The sequence below is a fragment of the Dipodomys spectabilis genome, unplaced genomic scaffold (assembly GCF_019054845.1).
Source record: "Dipodomys spectabilis isolate Male_0828 unplaced genomic scaffold, ASM1905484v1 ptg000240l, whole genome shotgun sequence".
Taxonomy (NCBI): Eukaryota; Metazoa; Chordata; class Mammalia; order Rodentia; family Heteromyidae; genus Dipodomys; species Dipodomys spectabilis.
In genome coordinates, this window is record NW_024870917.1 from 122,772 (window position 1) to 144,955 (window position 22,184).

Consider the following 22,184-nt stretch of genomic DNA (forward strand, 5'->3'; position numbering starts at 1 on the left):
ACTGCGGCCTCAGTTCATGCAGTGCTCACCACTGTCTCAGCACAACAGTTTCTTGCCCAGTAACCAAACTTCTTTCCTCTTCTAGTTAAAATGTGCCCAGTACTGGCCGCAGAAGGAAGAAAAAGAGATGATCTTTGATGACACGAATTTGAAATTGACATTGATCTCTGAAGACATCAAGTCATACTACACGGTCCGCCAGTTAGAGTTGGAAAACCTGACAGTGAGTGCGGGGGTCCTTCCCTGCCCTGGGGCCTGGGGTGTTACCTGTTGCAACGATCCTGCCCAAGAGAAGAGAGGTCTGGGTGCTAACTGAGCCTGAGAACACCTGTTCTCACCTGGAAATGATCCTCTTCCCCCCACCCCTCCCCATGCATGGGGGAACCGAACAGGTCCCTGAAGGTAAATGCTGACGGAACACATGGCCTTCCTGGCCTGTGGTCCGGGGTCTCCACCTGAAGATGCGCTGTCTCCCCACGGTCTCCAGTGTCCTGGGGTTATTTGCTCTGTGGACATTCGCGACACATTAGTGACAGCGAAGAGACAGGGCCTGTGCCCACCCATGGCGCCACAAGAGGCACAGGGGCCGCCGCCGGAGCCGGGCCTTCACCTGCAGTGTCTCCATTTCCTCTTCAGTCAGACTGGGGCTCACAGGGGCCTCAGAGTCCACACGGGGAGAGGCAGCGGGAGCAGTCCAGAAACCTGTCTGTGGGAGTGTGGGGGTGCCGGGGCTGCTGCACCCTGCCAGGCGGTGCTGCATGGCCTTAGCAGGGCCCACAGAGGCCTGGCAGGAAGGGGACAGCCAGGATGAGCCCTTTTTTTCCGGTCCTGGGCTTGAACTCTGGGCCTGGGCACTATCCCTACCATGTGAGCCACAGCACCACTTCTGGCTTTTTCTGAGTAGTTTCCTGGAGATTAGTTTCCTGCCCAGACTGGCCTCGAACAGTGATCCTCAGGTCTCAGCCTCCTGAATAGCTGGGATTTACAGGTGTGAGCACCCAGCACCCAGCGGGAAGGAGCCTTTCCAGCTGCCTGACTGCCCACTGCCTGCTGGGGGAAACAGGATTCACGGCACGAGATCATTGTGGCTAGGCAAAGCAAGCACCAGAAGCTCTGAGAGGTTTTTGTTGGTTGTTTTTTTGTTTGTTTTGTCAGTTGTGGGGCTTGAACTCTGGGTTTGGGTGCTGTCCCTGTGCTCTTCAGTTCAAGGTGAGCACTCTACCACTTAAGCCACAGTGCCACTTCCGGTTTTCTGGTGGTTAGTTGGAGATAAGAGTCTCACGGACTTTGCTGCCCTGGCTGGCTTTTTGTTTTGTTGTTTTGTTTGCCAGTCCTGGCACTTGAACTCAGGCTGGCCACTGTCCCTGAACTTCTTTTGCTCAAAGCTAGTACTCTACCACTTGAGCCACAGCACCACTTCCAGCTTTTTCTGTATATGTGGTACTAGGAATTGAACCCAGGACTTTATGCATCGAGGCAAGCACTCTACCATTTGGCCACATTCCCAGCCCATTGTTGGTTGCTTCTAAGACAGGTCTGACTGTGCAGCTCACACTGGCCTAGTACTCAACAATGTTACTGCCTTGGCCTCAACAAGTGCTGGGATTAAAATGTGTACCCCCACACCTGGCCACTCGTAGGGGTCTGATTGCCCCAGTAACTTAGTCATTAAAGGTCTTTCTCAGCTATGATGACTACTGATGCTTGGGCCTCTCGCAGAGGCTTTGTGAATGAGGCCAGGCTCAGGAGGCTGCAAGGGCTCTTTCAGGTCTTGAAAGAAGACTGGAGTTTGTCCTTTCTTCATTTCCAGTCTTTAAAATCTGTTTCCACTACTTTCTTCCCTGCCCCCCAGGAAAATGGTCACAGCATTCTCCCTTGTCTTCCCAGCATTCTCCCTTGTCTTCCCAGTTCTGTGGAGTCCTTTTGTAGTAAGAAGAGAGGGACTGCTCTCCACGCTGCAGATGAGGTCTCTGCGCGAAGCTGGGCATGTCCAACAGGCCCGGGTTAGCGATTCTTCTGTGAGATGGGCGGTGCCTGGGCCCAGCACCGTGGCAGGCACTTGGTAGACAGAGGGGCAGCTGGTTTGTAAGCAGGCCGGTGGCTTACAGCACGGCATTTTGGGCTGCACTGCAGGGAGGACAGGGCAGGCCTGGGGCTCCGTCCTCCCAGCACCTTGGGGCCTTGCTCTCCATGTGCACCGTATGGGTTTCTGGGAAGGTGGAGGAGGGGGCAGAGTGGACGCAGCACTCTGCACTTAGGACAGGGGTCCTGCACCCCTGACTGGGCTCCGGCAGCCTCGGCTCGCTGGAAACCGCAAGCGCGGTGTGGGCCCTGGAGGCAGGCAGTGTCGCCAGGGCCTCCTGTGTGCTGAGCTCCACGTGCAGCCCCACCTCAGAGACGGCTTTCCTGTGAGAAGTCCCAGTGGTCTTGCAGCCTGAGTGACCCAGTGCAGTCCCTTCCTTCCTCTGGGGATCCTGTGGGTGGCACTGGGGGTCGTCATGACCCGCGAGGCGCTGCGTGTGAGAGGTGGAGAGCGCGCGGGGCCACCGGGAGGTCGAGACGGAAGCAGCTGCACACTCACGTCGGGCACTTGCCTGGCACCTGGCGCAGCCTGTGCCTGGGTGTGGGGAGTGTGAGCCCGCAGTCACCCGGCGGGGCCCCTCGCGTGCAGGCCTGCGTGGGGAAGCAGTGGACTGCACAGATGGTTCTCGTCCCTCATTCCTATTTTTCTCTTCCAGACGCGAGAGACTCGAGAGATCTTACATTTCCACTACACCACATGGCCTGACTTTGGAGTCCCCGAATCGCCAGCATCTTTCCTGAACTTTCTTTTCAAAGTCCGGGAGTCGGGGTCTCTGAACCCCGAGCACGGCCCGGTGGTGGTGCACTGCAGTGCTGGCATCGGCAGGTCGGGAACCTTCTGCCTGGCCGACACATGCCTCTTGCTGGTGAGTGGGGGAGGGGTGGGCGTGCAGCGGCCCCACCCTGCAGCCAGGCTGCTCCTCAGGAGACACGTGGCCTTGACCTTGCTGCCCTGCCCCCCATCCGCCTTAGGCCCAGCACCGTCCCCGGGTTAACGGGGATCCATAGTCACAGCCCCCTTGCGCTGGTTCGCAGCCCCCCAGCCCTGGGTGCCGAGGGGCCAGTTGGGCTGCGTCTCTTAGGTTTCCAGGCTTCCTGCCTGCAGCACTGGTTTTCCTGGGTGGTAAGTCTCTGCCGGAGAGTTGCGCCAGCTGAACACATCCACTCTCTGCTTCCAGATGGACAAAAGGAAGGAGCCATCCTCAGTGGACATCAAGCAAGTGCTGCTGGAAATGAGGAAGTTCCGGATGGGCCTGATCCAGACGGCCGACCAGCTGCGCTTCTCCTACCTGGCCGTGATCGAAGGCGCCAAGTTCATCATGGGAGACGCCTCGGTGCAGGTTTGCGCCGCCCTGCTTCAGTCCGCTGCAGCGATTCTCAGGGTGGTGTGGTGGAATCCCAGGCGGGCTGGCTAGGCGAGCGTCTGGCCACTGAGCCCTACGTCCATGCTGGTCAGTACTGTCCACTCATGGCCTTGCCCTTCTCTTCCCAGGATCAGTGGAAGGAGCTCTCCCATGAGGACCTGGACCCCCCGCCCGAGCACGTGCCCCCACCCCCCCGGCCCCCTAAACGAATCCTGGAACCACACAATGGGAAATGCAAGGAGTTCTTTGCTACCCAGCAGTGGGTAAAGGGTGAGATGGAGGAGGACAGGCCCAGCAAGGAAGAAGCCAGCACCCTCTTAAACGCCCCCTACAGCTTGGACAGGTAATGCACGAGGGGCTCCTTGAGGCAAAGGGAAATGATGTTCCATTCCAGAAACACGCTGGCACTGAGAAACTATGGCACAGCCTCCCCTTGGCAAGTGGCGCTCCCAACCTGGTGGGTTCTATCGCCACCTTGTGGTGATGGCTGGAATCGGGCTCAGCCTGGCTGCCCGCCATGACAATGCCCATCCACAGTCCTCCTGACGGCGTACTTCAGTCCCCACAGGAAACTTTTCATGCACTCCTGATTAAATTTCATTTTGCTTCCTGGCACGAATTGAGTGCCCATTGATGCCCCATGATCTATGGTGTAGACCATGGTGTTGGGAAAGGCGAGCTCGGGGTGCTCTGTAGGAGTGGCGGTGGTCAGGGAAGGCAGCCACGGGAGGTGGCTGGCGCGTCGTGGGTAGCAGCGAGCCCTGTCCCGGGCCTTCTGTTCTAGAGGGCAGTTCTCAGGCTGCGAGCAGAAGCCAGGGAGGTAGCTGAGTGCCTGTGGCAGCCTTTGTAGGTCAGAAACTTGAGATGGCTGGGTGTTTGCTGCACTGAGAGCCAGGCGCACACCGTGCCCACCAGCACCTCGACCGGACTGGTCCTCATGGCAGCCAACCACCCAGGCTCCTGGGGCCTGCCCTGCATAGGTACTGCCCGAGGTACCGTCGCGACCTGTTGTTCCCAGCATTCTTCAATGATGAGAGTGTCCTTGGCGTCCATGTTCCCCAGGTGAGTAACCCTCCACCCCTCGTCCTGCAGCACACGGCAAGACACTGAAGTTAGAAAGCGGATTGCGGGCGGCGGGCCGAGAGGCCCCCAGGCAGCCTTCCCTGCCAAGACAGAGCTGTCTCCACCCCACGAGGAGGAGGATGCAGAGCAGCGGCCACCAGGCCACGCACCAACTCCCTGGAAGCCCTTCCTGGTCCACATGTGCATGGCCACGGTCCTCACAGCGGGCGCGTACCTCTGCTACAGGGTGTGTTTTCACTGACCGGTGTGTGGCCGGCGCGTGTGCACGAGGCACCGGCACAGCCCGGTGGTGGGATTTGGTTCTGTGGAGCATCTGAGCCAGTCTCAGAAGAAACAGGTTGCAAGTTCAAAAGTCCGCAGCAGCGGAAGGGCTACCCCGAGAACGGAGGACTCTGCACTGGGGTCAAGGAGCCCTGTGGTCCTAAGAATATAAGAGTCTAATCTCAGGGCCTTAACCTATTCAGGAGTAAGTAGAGAAAATGCCAAATACGTCTGTCTGTCTGTTTCTCCCTCTCTGTCTCTCTCTTAAACTTTTTTTTTCCTTTTATTTTGGTTTGTCTTTGGGAAAAAATGCAGAATTACAACACATTGTTGTTTTTAACCTTTATATATATATATGTATGTGTGTGTGTGTATATATATACATATATATATATATAAACAGCTTTTTTTTAATTTCTGAAGACTAGGCACTTACGACTTTCTCGTACGGGAGGTGGTGTAGCCAGATTTGTATTTGATTCCCGGGAAAGAATCCCAAACTTGATGAATGTCTGCTCCCTCGGAGAGGAGGCCCCTTCCCCCGCCCGTGCACGCGCCTCCCCGCTGCTCTCCCCCGCTCTCCCCCGCTGAGAAGGGGAGCCGGCCTCTGCGCTGCTGTCCCCAGTGCACGTGCACCTCCCTCCCGGCAGCCGCCGCAGCAGAACGCGCCCTGCTCTCCCTCACGGAGGAGAGGGTCTCGGAGGGCATGGAGACGCAGACTTTTTCTCTTAGGGGCAGTGTTTGCAGGTGGCGGTTACTGTTTAAAAATGCAAACCACGAAGCCCCTCTCACTGTGGAGGTTAGTGTTGCTCTTGCGCTGTGGCTCTGGGGCGTGGCCACGTTCGGGTTCAGCCTGACCCTCTACTGCCCACCTCGGCCCCTACTGCCCTGCCCGCCTCTGCCCTGCAGATACCTGTGCTGGCGGCCTGCATGGCAGGTGCGGCTGCCAGCCGGTGCAGGGAGCAGAGAGCCTGGAAGGGTGCTTGTGCTCCCCCCAATTGCGTCCCCCACGTCTTCCCCTCCTCCTCTTTCAGTACCAAATCCTTCACTCTGTGAGGAGGGCGCAGAGGCATGCGGCCGCTCCAGTCTTGGGGCTCCCCACACCGAGTGCTGCTGCGGTGGCACGCCCCAAGTGGGTGGCAGCCAGCACCCCCCCCTAGCCCCCCGCAGCCTGCGTGCTGTAAACCTGTCCGCTCTGTATTTATTTTTAATGTTCCCCCCAAAGGCATCCGTACCGCACTAGCGTTTTTGGAAGTACTGAGGCGTTTTTGCGCCAGGGCTTTTTGCAGTACGGTAATGAAATCCTCAGGTGGCGCCGTGGTCTCGTGGATCTGGCACGCGGGGACTGGGCACGGTGTGTGCCGTCCGGGGGCTGTGTCCTGGTCTCGGTTAGCTGCTGGAAGCTAGTTCTCGAATGCACACGAGGCGTGGCCCGGCCTGGCCCCGTGCCGGGTGCGGAACGAGCGCTGACTCCTGCTTCCTGCTGAGCCCTGGCACGGCCCCTTATGTGGCCCATTATGTGGCTGTGGCCCTGCGCCGCCGCTTAAGGAGCCATCCTTCACCCATGAGCCATGACACGGGCCTGAGTCCTGGCGTGACACTCCGGTGACTTCCGGCGAGGCCTGGCCCGGCTCTACGGACACTCAAGACATTCCACGGGTGTGGCCAGCCTTGCTCACACCTACGCTCTTGGACAGAAGCAGGACCCCCACTCGGGTCCCAGCATCCTCTTCCACATCCACGCCTTCTGGAGCTGAGCAGGTTGGACGCCAGGCGGCCGCAGGAAGCGCCTGGTGCCAGCCTGCCAGCCACTGCCATCTCTGCCCCGGCCCGCGGGGACCGACGGTGCTCGCCACTGGCTGCCTGACAGCACGGCGGCCGCGGCTCCCAGCTGCACCTGCTCTCGCCAGCATTTCACGTTTTGCCTTTCCCATGGGAGAAGCCGTCCAGAGCGACCCTGGGGAGCGGGGCTGTCCCCGCAGAGCCCAGGCCGCGCGGAGGCTCTGTGCGCGTGTCCGGCAGCCCATCCACCCGTGGAAGGGAGGGAGCGGGCTGCTCCGCTAGCTGCCTTCCTCGGTAGTTACTCATCAGGCCTTGCCTCTTCCAGCGGCCGGGGATAAACCGTTTTACAGACATAAACTTTACAAACAGCCAGGTGTTTCCAGGTGGGTGTGGACGGGGTGCATGCCGGGTGGGGTGGCTCAGGTTCTTCTGTGACCTCACGGAACCGTCGCTTGTACAGGTTCCCAACTCGCCATGTAAACGATGGGTTTGCATTTTAGTTGCAACAATAAATTTTTTTCTAAAGAACACAGACTTGGTGCCTCCACTTCTTCCGCTGTGGAGCTGAGTCGGGCGGGTCTGTAATCTGCGTGCCCCACCCCCCCACCCCACCCACCCCCACCCCCCACCCCCCGACACACAGGGCCCAGGAGCTCACCGCCGCAGCCGGCCTCTGCCCTGCCCCTTGGCGCCCTGCCGGGGCTCGGGCTCAGGGAAGCTGCCGGACAAACAATTCTCCTAACCTGTCACCCACCAGACATGGTGTAGTACCCCTGATCAGAAACGAAAGTGAGCACAAAAACTGTTGTACTTCTGTGTACAGAATTCACTGTACATCCTTCAAAGTGATTTGTGTGGATGTGTGCACACATTTGTGTGTGTGTGTGTGTGTGCGCGCGCGCGTGTGCACGTGCCAGTCCTAGGACTTGAACTCAGGGTATCAGTACTGTCCCTGAGCTTTTGTGTTCAGGGCTAGTGCTCTACCACTTAAGCCACAGCTCCACTTCCAGCTTTTGTGGTATTTCAATTGGAGATTAAAGAGTCTCATGGACTTCCCTGCTTGGGCTGGCTTTGAACTGCAGTCCTTAAATCTCAGTTTCCCGAATAGCTAGGATGAGATGACAGGTGTGAGCCATTGGCTCCAAAGTGATTCTATTCACTTCCTGTTTTGGAGTCACTCCTGCTTTGCACGCAGTCTCACTGTGGCCACAGCGCCCAGCAGACACAGGTGGCAGCCCGTACCCACCTGGTCCTGACAGGTGTCCCATGCAAACTGGCATCTAAGCGAGGAACAAGAGGAGAACCACCAGTGTGGAGAACCGGCTTCTGACACGGGGTAGATATGCTGTGAGGCAGAGGCCACTTGCCAGACACCCCCGGGAGAGGCTGGGAGCCTGGCGCACACAGCCAGTCCTGGGACAGCACCAGACAGCCCCCCACTCCCCCCGCATTTTCTGCACTTGAGGCAAAACAAAGTATCTGTGAAAATTGCTTTTAATGGAAATTTCAGAACATAGGCCATAGAACAAAGCAAATAAATATTAAAGCAGAACACAGTACATGGCACATAGAAGCAGAAAAATGAAAATGTTGCAAAGCTCAGCCACGCCATGGGGAGCAGCCATCCCAGCCCAGGCTGGCTCCGCATGGTGAACAGACGCTGCGGGACATGACATGGCTTTATCATTAAAAAAATACATTTACTGGGAATGGTGTTTCTTTAAAGCTACAGTCTGGCGTGAGGTAGCCTGAGTGCTAGAGAGCCCGCCCAGCAAGCACCGGGCCCCGGACCATTCAATCCCTGGTACTGCCAATAAATAAATAGAAGGCAAGAAAAAGCTACGCTCTGGCAAAGTCTTGCAAACCAGTGCTGGCTCTTGGAGCCCTGGGTTTCTTTAGCCAGCCTCAGCCATGTGGCGGCGGTGTTGGCCTGTGTGTTCAAAGGCGCCAGAATCAAGCCGGTCCCCGCCTGCGAAGCCCAGGCCCCTCGTCCTTGTCATGTCTTCCATCTTCGCGCTGCCGTCACACTTCACTGGCGTTTGGGCCATAGCCTGGCTGCAGTGTGGCTTGTACAGACCCCAGGACCTTGGCTTCACACCCCCACCCCGGCTCTCCAAGGGGACAGTTGGCTGCTGTTGAAGCCACTCGAGCCACCGAAGCATCGTAGACTGGGGGTGGCCGGCGGGCCCGGCCCGGCTTAATACAAGCAGGCAGCCCCGAGCCGTGGCATGCAGGAAGGCTGGTGCTCCACATGCTCTGCCTTGGCGTCTTTATGCAGATCTCCACCAGCCTGGCCCTGGCACCTGGCAAGCCACACACATGCAGAGAGGCAAAAGCATCCAGGACTTGCTGAAGCCAGCTACTTCGGAGGCACCGTGGGCACCCCTTTTCCTGCTCCACAAAAAGCTCCATTCGTGCCCTGGGACTTGCTACCAGCCAGCTACCCTGACCAGGCCCTGGGTGGAGACCGGATGGCGGCAAGGAAGCCACACCAGCCAAGACCTTTAAAAGACCGTGATCTCCACCTCGGCCTCCTGGTTGCAGAGTCCTCCCTGCAGTGAGCGGAGCTTGTCCATCTTCTCGAAAGCCCAGCGCCCTTTCTCTCCTGACACAGAAAGCTGACATTACTGGACGTCCCCACCACCGTGTCCTGCTCCGCCGGACCCTAGTGTGGCCCCGCTGCTCGAGCGCCAGGGGACCTCCACCCAGCCTGGCCCCACACCTGGGCAGCTGCCTGTGACAGCTGTGGCCAGCTGTGGCCAGGCGGCACCACGGGCAGGCGCGTTGCAAAGCCCCCTCCCACGAGTCCCCGCGCGCTTCCCCCTGGGAATCCCGAACCCCTCCCTCACCGAAGGACAGCGTGGCTTCCCGCGCCGCTGCTCGTACGGCCTCCAGGTCTGACTGGCACAGGCTGGCAATCTGATCCACACTCTCCGTGCCCTGTGGGAAGAGGACAGGTCTGCTGGGGGCATTTTGTCTTCTTTTGAGCCCAGGCTGGCTTCTGCGTCAGCCTTCCAAGCACTGGGGTCACGGCAAGGGGAGAATGAGCCCTCTGCACCCCCTGTCCCCCCCCCCCCCCCCCCCGCAGGCTCCTGGCATTGACCCCGCCCTCCTGGCCGCAGCTCTCGCGCCCCGCAGCGCCCTCTGCTGGCCCCGCGTGGCTGGACATCCGTCAGAGGCAGGCCGCCTACGATCTGTGCAGCAGCCGTGGTGATGTTTTGGAGTAAACTGCCAGTGGGGGGGGGGGGGGTGGAGGCAGGCAGCCCCTCACATCGGGGTGTGCAGGTGGGGGGAGCAGAGGGTCAGGTCCTGTACGGGCATAGGTCAGAGGCCCATGCTTTGTGCACAGCGCTGATGGGGTCATTGGGGAGCAGGAAGGGTGGGGGATAATGGCTGGTTGCTCACGTGTCATAAAATGAGGTCACACTGGGCCCCAGGTGCCTGCACAACCCCGTTCCTTGTGTTCACTTGTTAAACTGCCCAATGCCATCATAGGTTTAAATGCCCACACTCTCCACTAGCAAAAAGGACATGAGCCAAAACACCAGCCTGCGCTCGGCCCAGTGCCCGGTGGGCGTGGTTCCAGGGGCTCACTTTACTTTTTTTTTTTACTTTTGCCGGGAATACTTGCAAGCACTCGGAAGGCCCCCGCTCCTTGGCCCTTCACCGCACAAGCCACTCACCGCCTTTGCAGTTAGGCTGGCAGGGCCGCTAGCAACCTGACGTCCATGCCTTAGTGTCAGCCCCAGGATCGCTCCCTCCACTCAGCCAGGACGCTGGGACTCACCCTGAGCTGCTGGAGCGCCACACACGCAGCCTGCTGGAGCTTCGGGTCTCTGTCAGCCAGGGCATTGGTGTAGAAGATCAGAGCCTGGGAGGGGAGGGGAGGGGTAGGGAGGGGAAAGGAAGGGCGTGAGAGAGGGCAGAGGGCATGGGGGGGGGGTCTCCAGTCTGCATCCTCTAGGCATAAGCAGGGAGGGGAACCGTGCTCTGTATAACTTAAAAGTGCCTTGCGTGGCATGTGGGTGTGGTATGCGGCTGTCTAATGTGTGTTCAGCCTCCACACCAAGTCTAAGGCCCCAAAGAACAGCTGGCAATGAGGCTGGAGACCCCTGGGTCTGGGGTTACCCCTCCCCCCCCCCCCCGCAGGCTCTGCTGCCTGTTGTGGCCAAGGAGCCAGCCCACTGGGTTTAGAGCAGATTAAACCCAGTGAATGAGTGCTGCCATGGCTCAAAGCCAGCCTGGGCAGAAAAGTCTACAAGACTCATCTCTAAACCACTCAAAAAGGCCAAAGTGAGGCTGTGGCTCAAGTGATAGAGTACTATCCTTGAGCAAAAAGGTCAGGACAGTGCCCAGGCCCTGAGTTCAAGCCCTGGGACCAGCACACACAAAGTTAACGGGACCAAGAGAACTCGAGATACCGTGCAGGTGACATCTCAATGACGTCACAGCAGCCACTGTGGTTGTGTGGCACTCAGAGTGGCCTGGCACTTCAAGCCAGATCCAATCCCGTCCCTAGGCCCCAACCTCCGTGGATGCTGCCCTGGCCCCTGCCTTGGGCGTCTGTGCCCTGGTGCCCCATCACCTTTTCCCGGAAGCTTCTGTTGGCGGCGGCCCCGGCCAGGCGTGCCCTGGCCGCCCGGCACAGCTTTGGGCGCCCGTCCAGCTGCAGCAGGGCCCAGGCGCGCAGGGTCTGGGGCAGGGGCTGGAGCCGGCCCAGCCGCTTGCCCTGCAGCTTCCGGAGGGCCCGGGCCTGCCCTGCCCAGCGCAGCTCCTCCACCAGCACCACTGCAGGACAGCGGGGGGGGGGGGCAGGCTGTGGGTGGGGCAGGCAGGGTCCCCAAGGGTGGTCCCTCCAGGCTGGCAGCCAGTACCCGCTGCCCCCCAGCCCTGATCACGGTGCTTTTGAAAACCACCCCTTCCCCTCCCCCACTAGTCCCCTCCCCCCACTCTACCCACAGCTAGACACAATGTCCAAGTCACCAGAGCATGGCGCTGAGCAGCTCCCGAACCCCTGCCTGGCCCCTACCTTCCTTGGTGAGCTGGGCCAGGTGCTTGTCCAGCTCGGAGACACGCTGCCTCCGCAGGTAGCTGTGGAACTGGAACCAAGTGATTGTGCACTCCTCCGGGAGGCCGGCCGTGGGCAGCAGCCCACTGCAGCTGACCACCTGCTCCAAGAGCCTGTGGCACACTGGCCCAAGCGAGCCAGAAGGGGAAACTGAGTCCTCATCCAGCCGCTGAGTGGAGAAGGCTTTCTAACAGCAACCCCGTGGCCTGGCCACCGGGCTGCCGGACACACACAGGCTGTGTGTCTGCCACGCTGGACGTGGCCAGCGCTGAGAGCTGCCCCCGCCCCACAGAGGAAACTGCTGCGGCTGGCCCCTGGAAAGAGTGCAGCCAGCATTTCAGGACCCGGATGGCACAGTGCCCACTGCCTGCACCCCTCCTGGCATCCCTGACCCTTTTAAGGCTCAGGCAGGGGGCGGGGACTGTGTCTCTGGAGTTGGCACTTCTGGGCATTTGGGGGCCCGGCCGGGCACTGCGGGCCCTGACACGGGGACAGCAAGACTACCGTCCCTGTGCCCCGGGCCTGCCCTGCGTGGGATGGGCGGGGTCGCACCTATCTCCAGCTGTCCCGGGTACTTTCCGCGCACGCGCACTCGGGGCAGGACGGTCTTCTTGAGCTGGCTCAGGAGCGTGAGAGCCGGGCAGGACAGCACATGGCCAGGCTGCGTGCAGCCCCGCCACAGCAGCAACCAGTCCTTCCGGCACCAGGCCTGCGGGATGACTGAGAGCAGATTCAGAAGCCTGAGGCTGGGTGAGAACCAGCCACCACACCACAGCCCGGGACAGGCTCCTTCCTATGAGCCCCATCCTAGTGGGGAAGGAAAGCTCTGGGCGTTCACCGCCCGGCCCGTGCGCAGCGACTTACTCTCTTCCACACTCATGGCCTTGCCGACCTTCTCAAAGTCAAGGTCAGCAAGCACCTCCAGGACCTGCCTCTGCTGCTCCGCTTCTTCCAGAAGGTAGTCGTGGACCAGTGCCGACAAGTTAGGGGAGGCGAGTTTCTGGAAGGAGCCCAGGGCGCCCCGGTTACCAGGGAACGCCCTCGGGGACAGCCAGGCCGGGCCCTCGAGGCCGGGGGGAGGCCGCCAGGGGCCACTTTCCCATCAGAAGGGGCTCAGTTCCCAGGAGGACATTAAAAGCAGAGCCAGAGAAGGGTGAGAGTGGATGGGATGGCATTTGAACCCCTGGGCACGGCCGGACCTGAAGCCCGTCGAGCCACTACATTCTCCTTTTGGTTGAGCCCGTTTGGGCTGAGGTTCCGGCATCTACAAATGAACACAGCAGCCGAGGGGGGGGGGGGGGGTACACAAAGTCACATGACCCCTCACCCAGACCTGGCCTGCACCTGCACCTCCCACAGGGGGACTTCAAGGTCATCAGCCCAGAGGTGGACCAAGGCAGCCTGCACCAAATGTCCACTACCTTTGTAGCACAGCCAGCGCCCAGGTCCGCCCGGCCCCGCCCACCGCCCCGCCCCTACCGCAGCCCTGCCCACTGCCGCGGCCCCGCCCACCGCCTCAGCCCCGCCCCTACCGCAGCCTTGCCCGCCGCCGCGGCCCCGCCCACCGCCTCAGCCCCGCCCCTACCGCAGCCCTGCCCATCGCCGCGGCCCCGCCCATCGCCTCAGCCCCGCCCACCGCCGCGGCCCCGCCCCCACCCAGCCACCTGCAACAGGGCCTTGCAGACGTGGAGGTGGACGGTGAGAAGCACGTCGAGCTCGGGGTCCCCGGCCGTGAGCTCCCCATCCAGCTCGGGGTCCCCGGCAGTGAGCTCCCCCGACGTGCTGAGCGATGCGGGAGAGGGCGGGCCCGTCCTGAGCAGAAGGGTGGCCTTTCTCAGCGCGCTGCCTGCGGGCGGGGCGCCAGCAGAGAGCCTGGCCGGGGGCTGCACCCCGCGGCTCCCACGGGTGGAGGAGCCCAGCTGCGCCCGCAGGGCTCCCCGGGGCGCGGGGCGCGGGGTCCGGAGGGCGGCGCGCACTCACCCGGCGCCCTGGGCGCCCGCGAAGAGCGCCAGCTCCTCCGGGGCCAGGTGGGCCTGCAGGAAGGCGAAGCTCTGGAGGATGCAGTCCATCAGGCTCTCGGCCGAGGCCCGCCGCGCGGCCCAGGGCTGTGGACAAGGCCGCAGCTGAGGGCTGCCCGCCGCGCCCACGGCCGGCCCACGGGTGCATGCGGGGTGCGCCGGCCACCGGGCAGGGCCGCTGAGGTCCGGAACTCCCCGCAAGGTGGGGGGCTGGGGAGCCCGGCCCACGCCAGACACCCCACCCGTGGGCACAGGCCCGCGTGCAAGCTAGTGCAAGAATAACCAGGGGCCGGGTGCCGGTGGCTCACGCCTGTCATCCTAGCTACTCAGGAGGCTGAGATCTGAGGATCGCGGTTCAAAGCCAGCCCAGGCAGGAAAGTCCCTGAGACTTTTTTTTTCTTCTACTTTTGGTTGGTCGTGGGGCTTGAACTCAGTGTCTGCGCGCTGTCCCTGAGCCTCTCTGTGCTCAAGGCTAGCGCTCCACCACTTGAACCATAGTGCCACTTCCAGCTTTTTCTATGTATGTGGTGCTGAGGAATCAAAGCCAGGGCCTCATGCATGCAAGGCAAGCGCTCTACCACTGAGCCACCTTCCCAGCCCGTCTTTTTTTTGTTTTATGTTTTGTCAGTTGTGGGCCTAAACTCTGGGCCTGGGCGCTGTCCCTCAGCTCTTCAGCTCAAGGCTAGCACTCTACCACTTGAGCTACAGCACCACTTCCAGCTTTTTCCTTTTTGTTTATGTGGTGCTGAGGAATCGAACCCAGGGCCTCATGCATGCAAAGCAAGCACTCTACCACTGAGCCACCTTCCCAGCCCTCCCTCCCCTTCCCATCCAGTTTTTAACAGTGACTTCCATCTATTTTATATGAGGTGAAGGCTGGCCCACTACTCACGCTGGAGGCCAAGGGGTGCCCAGGAGCCCAATCTCCTCTCCAGGGAACCATGGCAGAAGAGGCTGCTGCTGCCCAAGTATTGGGGGCTCCTCCCAGTGGCAGCCCCCTCGCTAGAGACTGTGTGCATATGTGTGTGTGAGTGCACGCGCGCACGCACGCACTCTTGCATGCACACGTACTTCTAGAGCTTGAACTTAGGGCCTTGTGCTCTTCCTTAGCCTTTTCTCTCAAGGCTGAGACTAATCCTTTGAGCCACTCCTCCACTTCTGGCTTTTAACTGGTTAATTATAGAGCAGAATCTTACAGACTTTGCTGCCCGGGCTGGCTTCTGCTCACGATTCTCAGATCTCAGCCTCCTGAGTTGCTGGGATTACAGGCATTAGCCACTGGCACCTGGCTCCAGAGAGTCTTCTCTGTGCCTGAGCTGGCTCCAGGGCCGCATCTCAGGCCCTCTCAGCCCAGCCCACCCAGGACTTGTCCTCCACAAACCACGCCCAAGGCCCAACCAAGCAGAGGCTGCTCACGGCCAAACGTGGTCCTAACACGAGCCTGCAGAGAAAACCCTGAGCAACTGGAGAGCAAGGCTGGCTGGGGGCTGTGTGCAGCACAGGCGTGGAAGCCCTTGCTTCAATTCTAGTACATTCTGTGGTCACTCCAACACTGAGCTATGCAACCTCCCAGGGACACTGGGTCATAGGCCGGCAGATGCCAGGTCACAGTGTTTTCAGGAGTTCGTCACCATCAAGCCTTTGTGCAAGTTTTATTTAAAGACAGCTTTATGTGCATGGCCCTTGAGCTCAGGGCCCATAGCGCTCAGCTGGGATGCATGCGTGCCTGCCGGCTCTGTACACAGGGATGTGCAAAAGACACAAACATATGACCCGAGAGGCCGTGAACTGGACACTCAATTGCAGATGCACGAAGCAAGAAGACAGGGCTGTGCACGAAGGCTGCCATCCGAGCTTTTGCTACTGCAGAAGTGACTGGAGCGCTGCGTGACAAACAGCCAGCGGTGGAATTCCAGCATGCAGAAAAGCCAGGAAGAGCGAGGGCCGTGTGTGCACACATGCCTATGCATGCCCGTGGGCTTCGCACACACCTCTGCATAGCCAAATGTGTGCAACTAGCTGGACGTGGTCACACATGCCTGTAATCCCAGCACGGAGGAGACCGAGGCAGAAAGATCATAAATGTGATACGCTGTCTCTTTAAAAAAAATAAAGTATATAAATTCCTGAGTAACTTCTGTTTAGAAAGTCATACTAAGCAAGGCATAGTGGCTCATCCAGTAATCCAAGCTCAGGAGGCTGAGCTCAAGAGGATCTCAGTTCAAAACTAGCCTAGGGGAATAAGTAAGACTACATCTCAGCTACCCAACAGGGCAAGGCAGTTCATGTCTGTAGTCCCAGCTGTGGAGAAGCATTAGATAGGATGATTGAGGTCTGAGGATAATTCCAGACAAAAGTGCAAGAGTCCTTATCCAAACAATGAATGCAAAAAAAATGTAGAGAAGCCAGGCACTGGTGGCTTAGGCCTGTCACCCTAGCTACTCAGGAGGCTGAGATCTGAGGATCACGGTTCAAAGCCAGCCAGGGCAGGAAAGTCTGTGAGACTCTTATCTCCAATAAAACACTAGAAAACCGGAAGTGGTGCTGTAGCTCAAGTGGTAGAGCACTCGCCTTGAGCTGAAGAGCTGAGGAGAGAGCCCAGGCCGAGTTCAAGCCCTATGACTGACAAAAAAGGAGGGAGGGGGGCAGGAGAAAGGGTGAGGGTAGAGTGCTTGTGCTTGCAAGGAAGCCAAAGTCAAACCAGGACTCACAATTCTTAGTGTTCTCACTTGGTTGGCCAAAGAAGAGAAGTTCTTCAGAGCTACTTAAGACTGCAGTGTCAGGACTTGCATGTCAAGTGGAGGGACTTTTCAGAATACAGCTATGGAACAGAAGCTAGGCACACGCTGACGCGTCAACCCTGCAGTGGCTTTCAAAGCACAAGCGGCAGGGCCTTTGCCTGCTGAGGCATTGCCTAGAGAGTCACGCAAGTCCTTTTTTTTTGGGGGGGGGAGGGGTCTGGTTGTGGGGCCTGAACTCTGGGCCTGGGTGCTGTCCCTCAGCTCTTCAGCTCAAGGCTAGCGCTCTACCACTTGAACCACAGCGCCACTTCTGGCATTTTTCTTTTTGCTTATGTGGTGCTGAGGAATCGAACCCAGGGCCTCTGGCATGCAAGGCAAGCGCTCTACCACTGAGCCACCTTCCCAGCCCCATGCAAGTCCTTTAAGAAGACTGTAGCACAGAGCAGGGCTTCAGGGCTCACGCCTGTAATCCCAGCTACTTAGGGGGTTGAGATCTGCGGCTCAAGGTTCAGAGCCAGCCAGGCAGAAAAGTGCATCAGGCTCATGTCCAATTAATCACCAGAAAACTGGAAGTGGTAGAGCCTTAGCCTTGAGTAAAAGAGCTCAGGAACAGCACCCAGGCCCCAAGTTCAAGTCCCATGACAGACAAAAAATAAGTGGTATATGTATACACATTTATAATACATACACAGTTTAAATGACTGAGAAGATACGGACATTTGAAGTCCTGGGCTTGAACTCTGAGCCTGGACGCTGTCCCTGAGCTTTTCACTAAAGGCTAGCCACTCTACCACTTGAGCCACAGCTTTACTTCTGGCTTTTGGGAGATGGGGGTTAATTGGAGATGACTCCCATGGACTTTTCCGCCCGGGCTGACTTCAGATCCTCAGATCTCAGCCTCCTGTGTAGCTAGAATTGCAGGTGTGAGCCATCGGCACTTGGCTCCACTGTGAACATAAATGAAATAAAAGGAGGCACAGAGCCGGGTGCTGGTGGCTCCCGCCTGTCATCCCAGCTCCTCAGGAGGCTGAGGTCTGAGGATCGCAGTTCAAAGCCAGCCCGGGCAGGAAAGTCCGTGAGACTCTTATCTCCAATAAACTACCAGAAAACCAGAAGTGGCGCTGTGGCTCAAGTGGCAGAGCGCTCGCCTTGAGCTGAAGAGCTGAGGGACAGCGCCCAGGCCCAGAGTTCAGGCCCCACGACTGACAAAAATTTTTTTAAAAGGAGGCACAAAACTTCCTCTCACCTGTGCTGGTTTTTCATATTGAAGTAAAGTTAGGAATAAAACAGAAACAATCGCTGAAGATGGCTGTTGAGCAGTTTGGGGACTTCTGGAATTGATTCATGTGTAAGTAGGCGCACGTGTAACATGTTTTATTTGGTGTCTAGTTGGCTTGTGTAATAGAAAGGTAGAATAATCTGCCCGTCAGGCTGGCGGGAGCCGCTCGCCCCCCATGCCTCCCGTGGACAGCAGCCCCAGCATGAGCTGCGTGGGAGAGAAGGTTCTGGGTGGGGGTGAGTTTGCCAGGTGGCTGGGGTCTTCCATGGAGCCAGCTCTGCTCCCAAGTGTGGGTTGTTAACCGCCAAGCGGCAGCCCAGCCACCCAGGTAGAAGGTTCTAGATAGAACCAGGTTCTGGGCCGATGTGCAGGAAGGTACCCCCTGCAAGCCCTGTCTCCCCTCGCCGTCCTCGTCCCAGCCTCGTGAGGACTGTTACCCCCCCCTTGACAGATGAAGAAACTGAGGCCTGGAGGGAGATGCCCCCACCCCAGGCTGGGCCTGGGCGAGCCTGTACCCCACCACGGGCCCCTGAGCCGGGCAGGGCCACCCCGCGTGGGCCTCGCGTACCTTCAGCCGGTCCCTGAAGCCCAGGACCTGGTACTCCAGCTCGCGGAGCTGCGGCTGCGCGGGGCCCGTGGACCGCAGCAGCTCCAGCACCTCCTTCAGGGGTCTTGCGGGGGCCCCTGCGGGCCTGTCCTCTCGGTCCCCGTCTTCTTCCTCCTGCCCCTTCTGGCTTGGTGGGAGGCCGGGGCTGTGGAACCGGAGGCCCCGGGGCGGGGGGGGGCGGCCGTCCACCCCCGGCTTGCTCCAGCCAGGCCGCCGCAGGCCGGGGCCCCGGGGCGGGCCGGCCAGCTCGGGCAGCAGGCCCAGGGGCAGGGGGGCGGCCCCGGCCTCCTCCACGGAGGGGGCAGGGCTGATGCCCGAGGGCAGGAAGCCCACGTCCAAGGTGGACGCCGACGTGGGGGCCTCCTCTCGGGGGTCCTCGGAGCTGAAGGAGTCCATCTCCAGTGGCTCCTGGCTCTGGCTGCGCAGGCCCGGGCCCCGGAGGCCACCGTTGGACAGGGGGCTGAAGACGGAGGTGGTCCGGGGTGTGCCCAGCAGCGCCAGTGGCTGTAGAAAGAGGGGTGTGGGACCCGAGCGCCTCACCAGCCACCCGGGCCGGAGAGCCCCGCCCTGCAAGCCCCAGCCCACGAGGGAGGCGGGCGTCCCCGGGCCCCGCCCCTCTACCTGTCCTCCCCCCAGCTCCCATGCCACCTGTGCCCTGAACCCCGAGGGCTTGAACTGGGGAGGGGAAACTGCACCAGAAGCGCCCCAGGGGACCCCAAGGGAGGCTGACCCCACCTCCTGCCCCCCTGGGACCATTGTGTCCCTGGCCCCAGGGGCTCACCAGGTAGTATCTTTCCCGGAAGCTGGGGGTGCTTGGGGGCGTCCAGCTGTACACCGAGCCCTTCCTGCTGCCCAGAGAATACTTGCCCACGGAGCTGGGCGACACCAAGGTGCCCTCTGAGCTGAAGGGGCTGCAAACGAGACAACTGGCCTTGGTCCCTAGAACCGGGGAGCCACGGGCACTGCAGGGCACAGGTGGGCCCAGGGGGGTTGTGGTTCCCAGCTGCTGTGTCCAAAAACTCGGAAACAAAGGGCTCTGCTGAATTCTTTTTTGTTGTTGTTGGTCATGGGGCTTGAACTCTGGGCCTGGGCACTGTCCCTCAGCTCTTCAGCTCAAGGCAAGTGCTCTACCACTTGAGCCACAGCACCACTTCCGGTGTTCTAGTGGTTTATTAGAGATAAGGGTCTCACGGACTTTCCTGCTAGGGCTGGCTTTGAACCGTGATCCTCAGATCTCAGCCTCCTGAGTAGCTAGGATGACAGGCCCCTGGCCCCTGCTGAATTCTTCACATGAAGTTTTCTTTCCACTCTGCTGGGAGTGGGAGGAACAGCTCCAGGACAAGGAATGTGAATGGATAGAACTGAATTCGCACCCAGCTCCGACCCTGAGCCGTAACACATCCACAACCGATGCTGGGGGCTTGGCTGGCCTGGTGTGCCCGGGCGGCCTCACACAGGAGCTGGAACCCAGTGCCACCCTCCCCAAGGTCGCAGCCAGCCTAGGGCTACAAGGCTCACGAGACCTGGCTGTAGCTGGGGGACCTGGGGCGCCTGCGTGGGCTCTGGTGGCCGGCAGGGCCAGCCAGGGCTGGACAGCACGGGCCGCCTGCTGTCCCACACGCTGCAGGGGCTCTGGGCAACGGCCAGCATGGGTCCCGCAAGGCCAGAACCCTCCGCGCATGCTTGGGGGTGGAGCAAAAGGGGGCGGGACCCACTCACTTCCACAACACCTCCAGCTGCAGCTTGACGGTGCCCAGCTCAGTGATGTCCACCACAATGACCTGCGGCCGGGTCGTGAAGAAGTCGGCCGTGTCACAGGACACAGCGCCCACCGCCAGGGAGCTCAGGCCCCGCTGCTCTGTCACCTGGGGGTGGGGGGTGAGGGTGGACTCTGAGCGGGCAGGGGTGCCTGGCCCCACGCGCCTGCCCCGCCAGACCCTAACCCCCAGGCTCTGGCGCAGGCCCCGCCCCCACCTTAATGTCCAGGCTCTCATGCACCATGGGCACAAAGGCCTTCTCCTCCTCGTCCCAGGTCTGGCTGTCATCCGACTCGATCCGGCCCTTCAGCTTCCAGCGCTGGCGGCCCAGACGCATGAGCACCTGCGGGCAGTGCCCAGCAGGCACACTGGGTCAGCTTAAGGGGGTCACTCAGGCTGCCTGTCTGGGACCCCCCTCACTGCCCCTCAGTGTCCTCACTGCCCCTCAGTGTCCTCACTGCACCTCAGTGTCCTCACTGCACCTCAGTGTCCTCACTGCCCCTCAGAGTCCTCACTGCCCCTCAGAGTCCTCACTGCACCTCAGTGTCCACCCCTCACTGCCCCTCAGTGTCCTCCCCTCACTGCACCTCAGTGCCCTCACTGCCCCTCAGTGTCCTCCCCTCACTGCAGCTCAGTGTCCTCACTGCCCCTCAGTGTCCTCACTGCACCTCAGTGCCCTCACTGCACCCCAGTGTCCTCACTGCCCCTCAGTGTCCTCACTGCGCCTCAGTGTCCTCACTGCACCTCAGTGTCCTCACTACACCTCAGAGTCCACACTGCACCTCAGAGTCCACACTGCCCCTCAGTGCCCTCACTGCACCTCAGTGTCCTCACTGCAGCCCAGTGCCCTCACTGCCTCTCAGTGTCCTCACTGCACCTCAGAGTCCACACTGCACCTCAGTGTCCTCACTGCACCTCAGAGTCCTCACTGCCCCTCAGTGCCCTCACTGCCCCTCAGTGTCCTCCCCTCACTGCACCTCAGTGTCCTCACTGCACCTCAGTGTCCTCACTGCACCTCAGAGTCCTCACTGCCCCTCAGTGTCCTCACTACACCTCAGAGTCCTCACTGCCCCTCAGTGCCCTCACTGCCCCTCAGTGTCCTCCCCTCACTGCACCTCAGTGTCCTCACTGCACCTCAGAGTCCTCACTGCCCCTCAGTGCCCTCACTGCCCCTCAGTGCCCTCACTGCACCTCAGTGTCCTCACTGCACCCCAGTGCCCTCACTGCCCCTCAGTGTCCTCACTGCACCTCAGAGTCCACACTGCACCTCAGTGTCCTCACTGCACCTCAGAGTCCTCACTGCCCCTCAGTGCCCTCACTGCCCCTCAGTGTCCTCCCCTCACTGCACCTCAGTGTCCTCACTGCCCCTCAGTGTCCTCACTGCACCTCAGTGTCCTCACTGCCCCTCAGTGCCCTCACTGCAGCTCAGTGTCCTCACTGCACCTCAGTGTCCTCACTGCACCTCAGAGTCCTCACTGCACCTCAGAGTCCTCACTGCCCCTCAGTGCCCTCACTGCCCCTCAGTGCCCTCACTGCCGCTCAGTGTCCTCACTGCCCCTCAGTGCCCTCACTGCCCCTCAGTGTCCTCACTGCACCTCAGAGTCCTCACTGCCCCTCAGTGTCCTCACTGCCGCTCAGTGTCCTCACTGCCCCTCAGTGCCCTCACTGCCCCTCAGTGTCCTCACTGCACCTCAGAGTCCTCACTGCCCCTCAGTGTCCTCACTGCCCCTCAGTGTCCTCACTGCACCTCAGTGTCTCCCCTCACTGCCCCTCATTGCCCTCACTGCCCCTCAGAGTCCTCACTGCCCCTCAGAGTCCTCACTGCCCCTCAGAGTCCTCACTGCCCCGCAGTGTCCTCACTGCCCCTCAGTGCCCTCACTGCCGCTCAGTGCCCTCACTGCCCCTCAGTGCCCTCACTGCCCCTCAGTGTCCTCACTGCCCCTCAGTGTCCTCACTGCCCCTCAGTGTCCTCACTGCACCTCAGTGTCCTCACTGCACCTCAGTGTCCTCACTGCACCTCAGAGTCCTCACCGCCCCTCAGTGCCCTCACTGCACCTCAGTGTCCTCACTGCACCTCAGAGTCCTCACTGCACCTCAGAGTCCTCACTGCCCCTCAGTGCCCTCACTGCCCCTCAGTGCCCT

At 60.3% G+C, this 22,184-nt stretch overlaps 2 protein-coding genes across 3 annotated transcripts in view; one reads left to right on the forward strand and one right to left on the reverse strand.

The window, feature by feature from the left end:
• Ptpn1 (protein tyrosine phosphatase non-receptor type 1) overlaps window positions 1-7,102 on the forward strand; it is a 48,083-nt gene extending 40,981 nt beyond the window's left edge. The window contains exons 5-10 of one of the 2 annotated variants that reach the window (XM_042699266.1): window positions 86-223; window positions 2,739-2,948; window positions 3,261-3,422; window positions 3,575-3,789; window positions 4,539-4,773; window positions 4,812-7,102. In XM_042699266.1, coding sequence (XP_042555200.1) covers window positions 86-223; window positions 2,739-2,948; window positions 3,261-3,422; window positions 3,575-3,789; window positions 4,539-4,770 — 957 coding nt within the window. In that variant the 3' untranslated portion in view covers window positions 4,771-4,773; window positions 4,812-7,102. Of the gene's footprint in view, window positions 1-85; window positions 224-2,738; window positions 2,949-3,260; window positions 3,423-3,574; window positions 3,790-4,538 lie in introns of both variants that reach the window. The other variant, XM_042699265.1, reaches the window with a different exon arrangement.
• A 999-nt stretch (window positions 7,103-8,101) lies between these two features.
• Ripor3 (RIPOR family member 3) overlaps window positions 8,102-22,184 on the reverse strand; it is a 44,936-nt gene continuing 30,853 nt past the window's right edge. Inside the window, 13 exon segments of the mRNA XM_042699314.1 lie at window positions 8,102-9,177; window positions 9,422-9,512; window positions 10,360-10,443; window positions 11,158-11,360; window positions 11,602-11,763; window positions 12,193-12,360; window positions 12,505-12,640; window positions 13,305-13,438; window positions 13,580-13,745; window positions 18,247-18,789; window positions 19,067-19,196; window positions 20,005-20,150; window positions 20,260-20,385. Coding sequence (XP_042555248.1) covers window positions 9,077-9,177; window positions 9,422-9,512; window positions 10,360-10,443; window positions 11,158-11,360; window positions 11,602-11,763; window positions 12,193-12,360; window positions 12,505-12,640; window positions 13,305-13,438; window positions 13,580-13,745; window positions 18,247-18,789; window positions 19,067-19,196; window positions 20,005-20,150; window positions 20,260-20,385 — 2,190 coding nt within the window. The 3' untranslated portion in view covers window positions 8,102-9,076.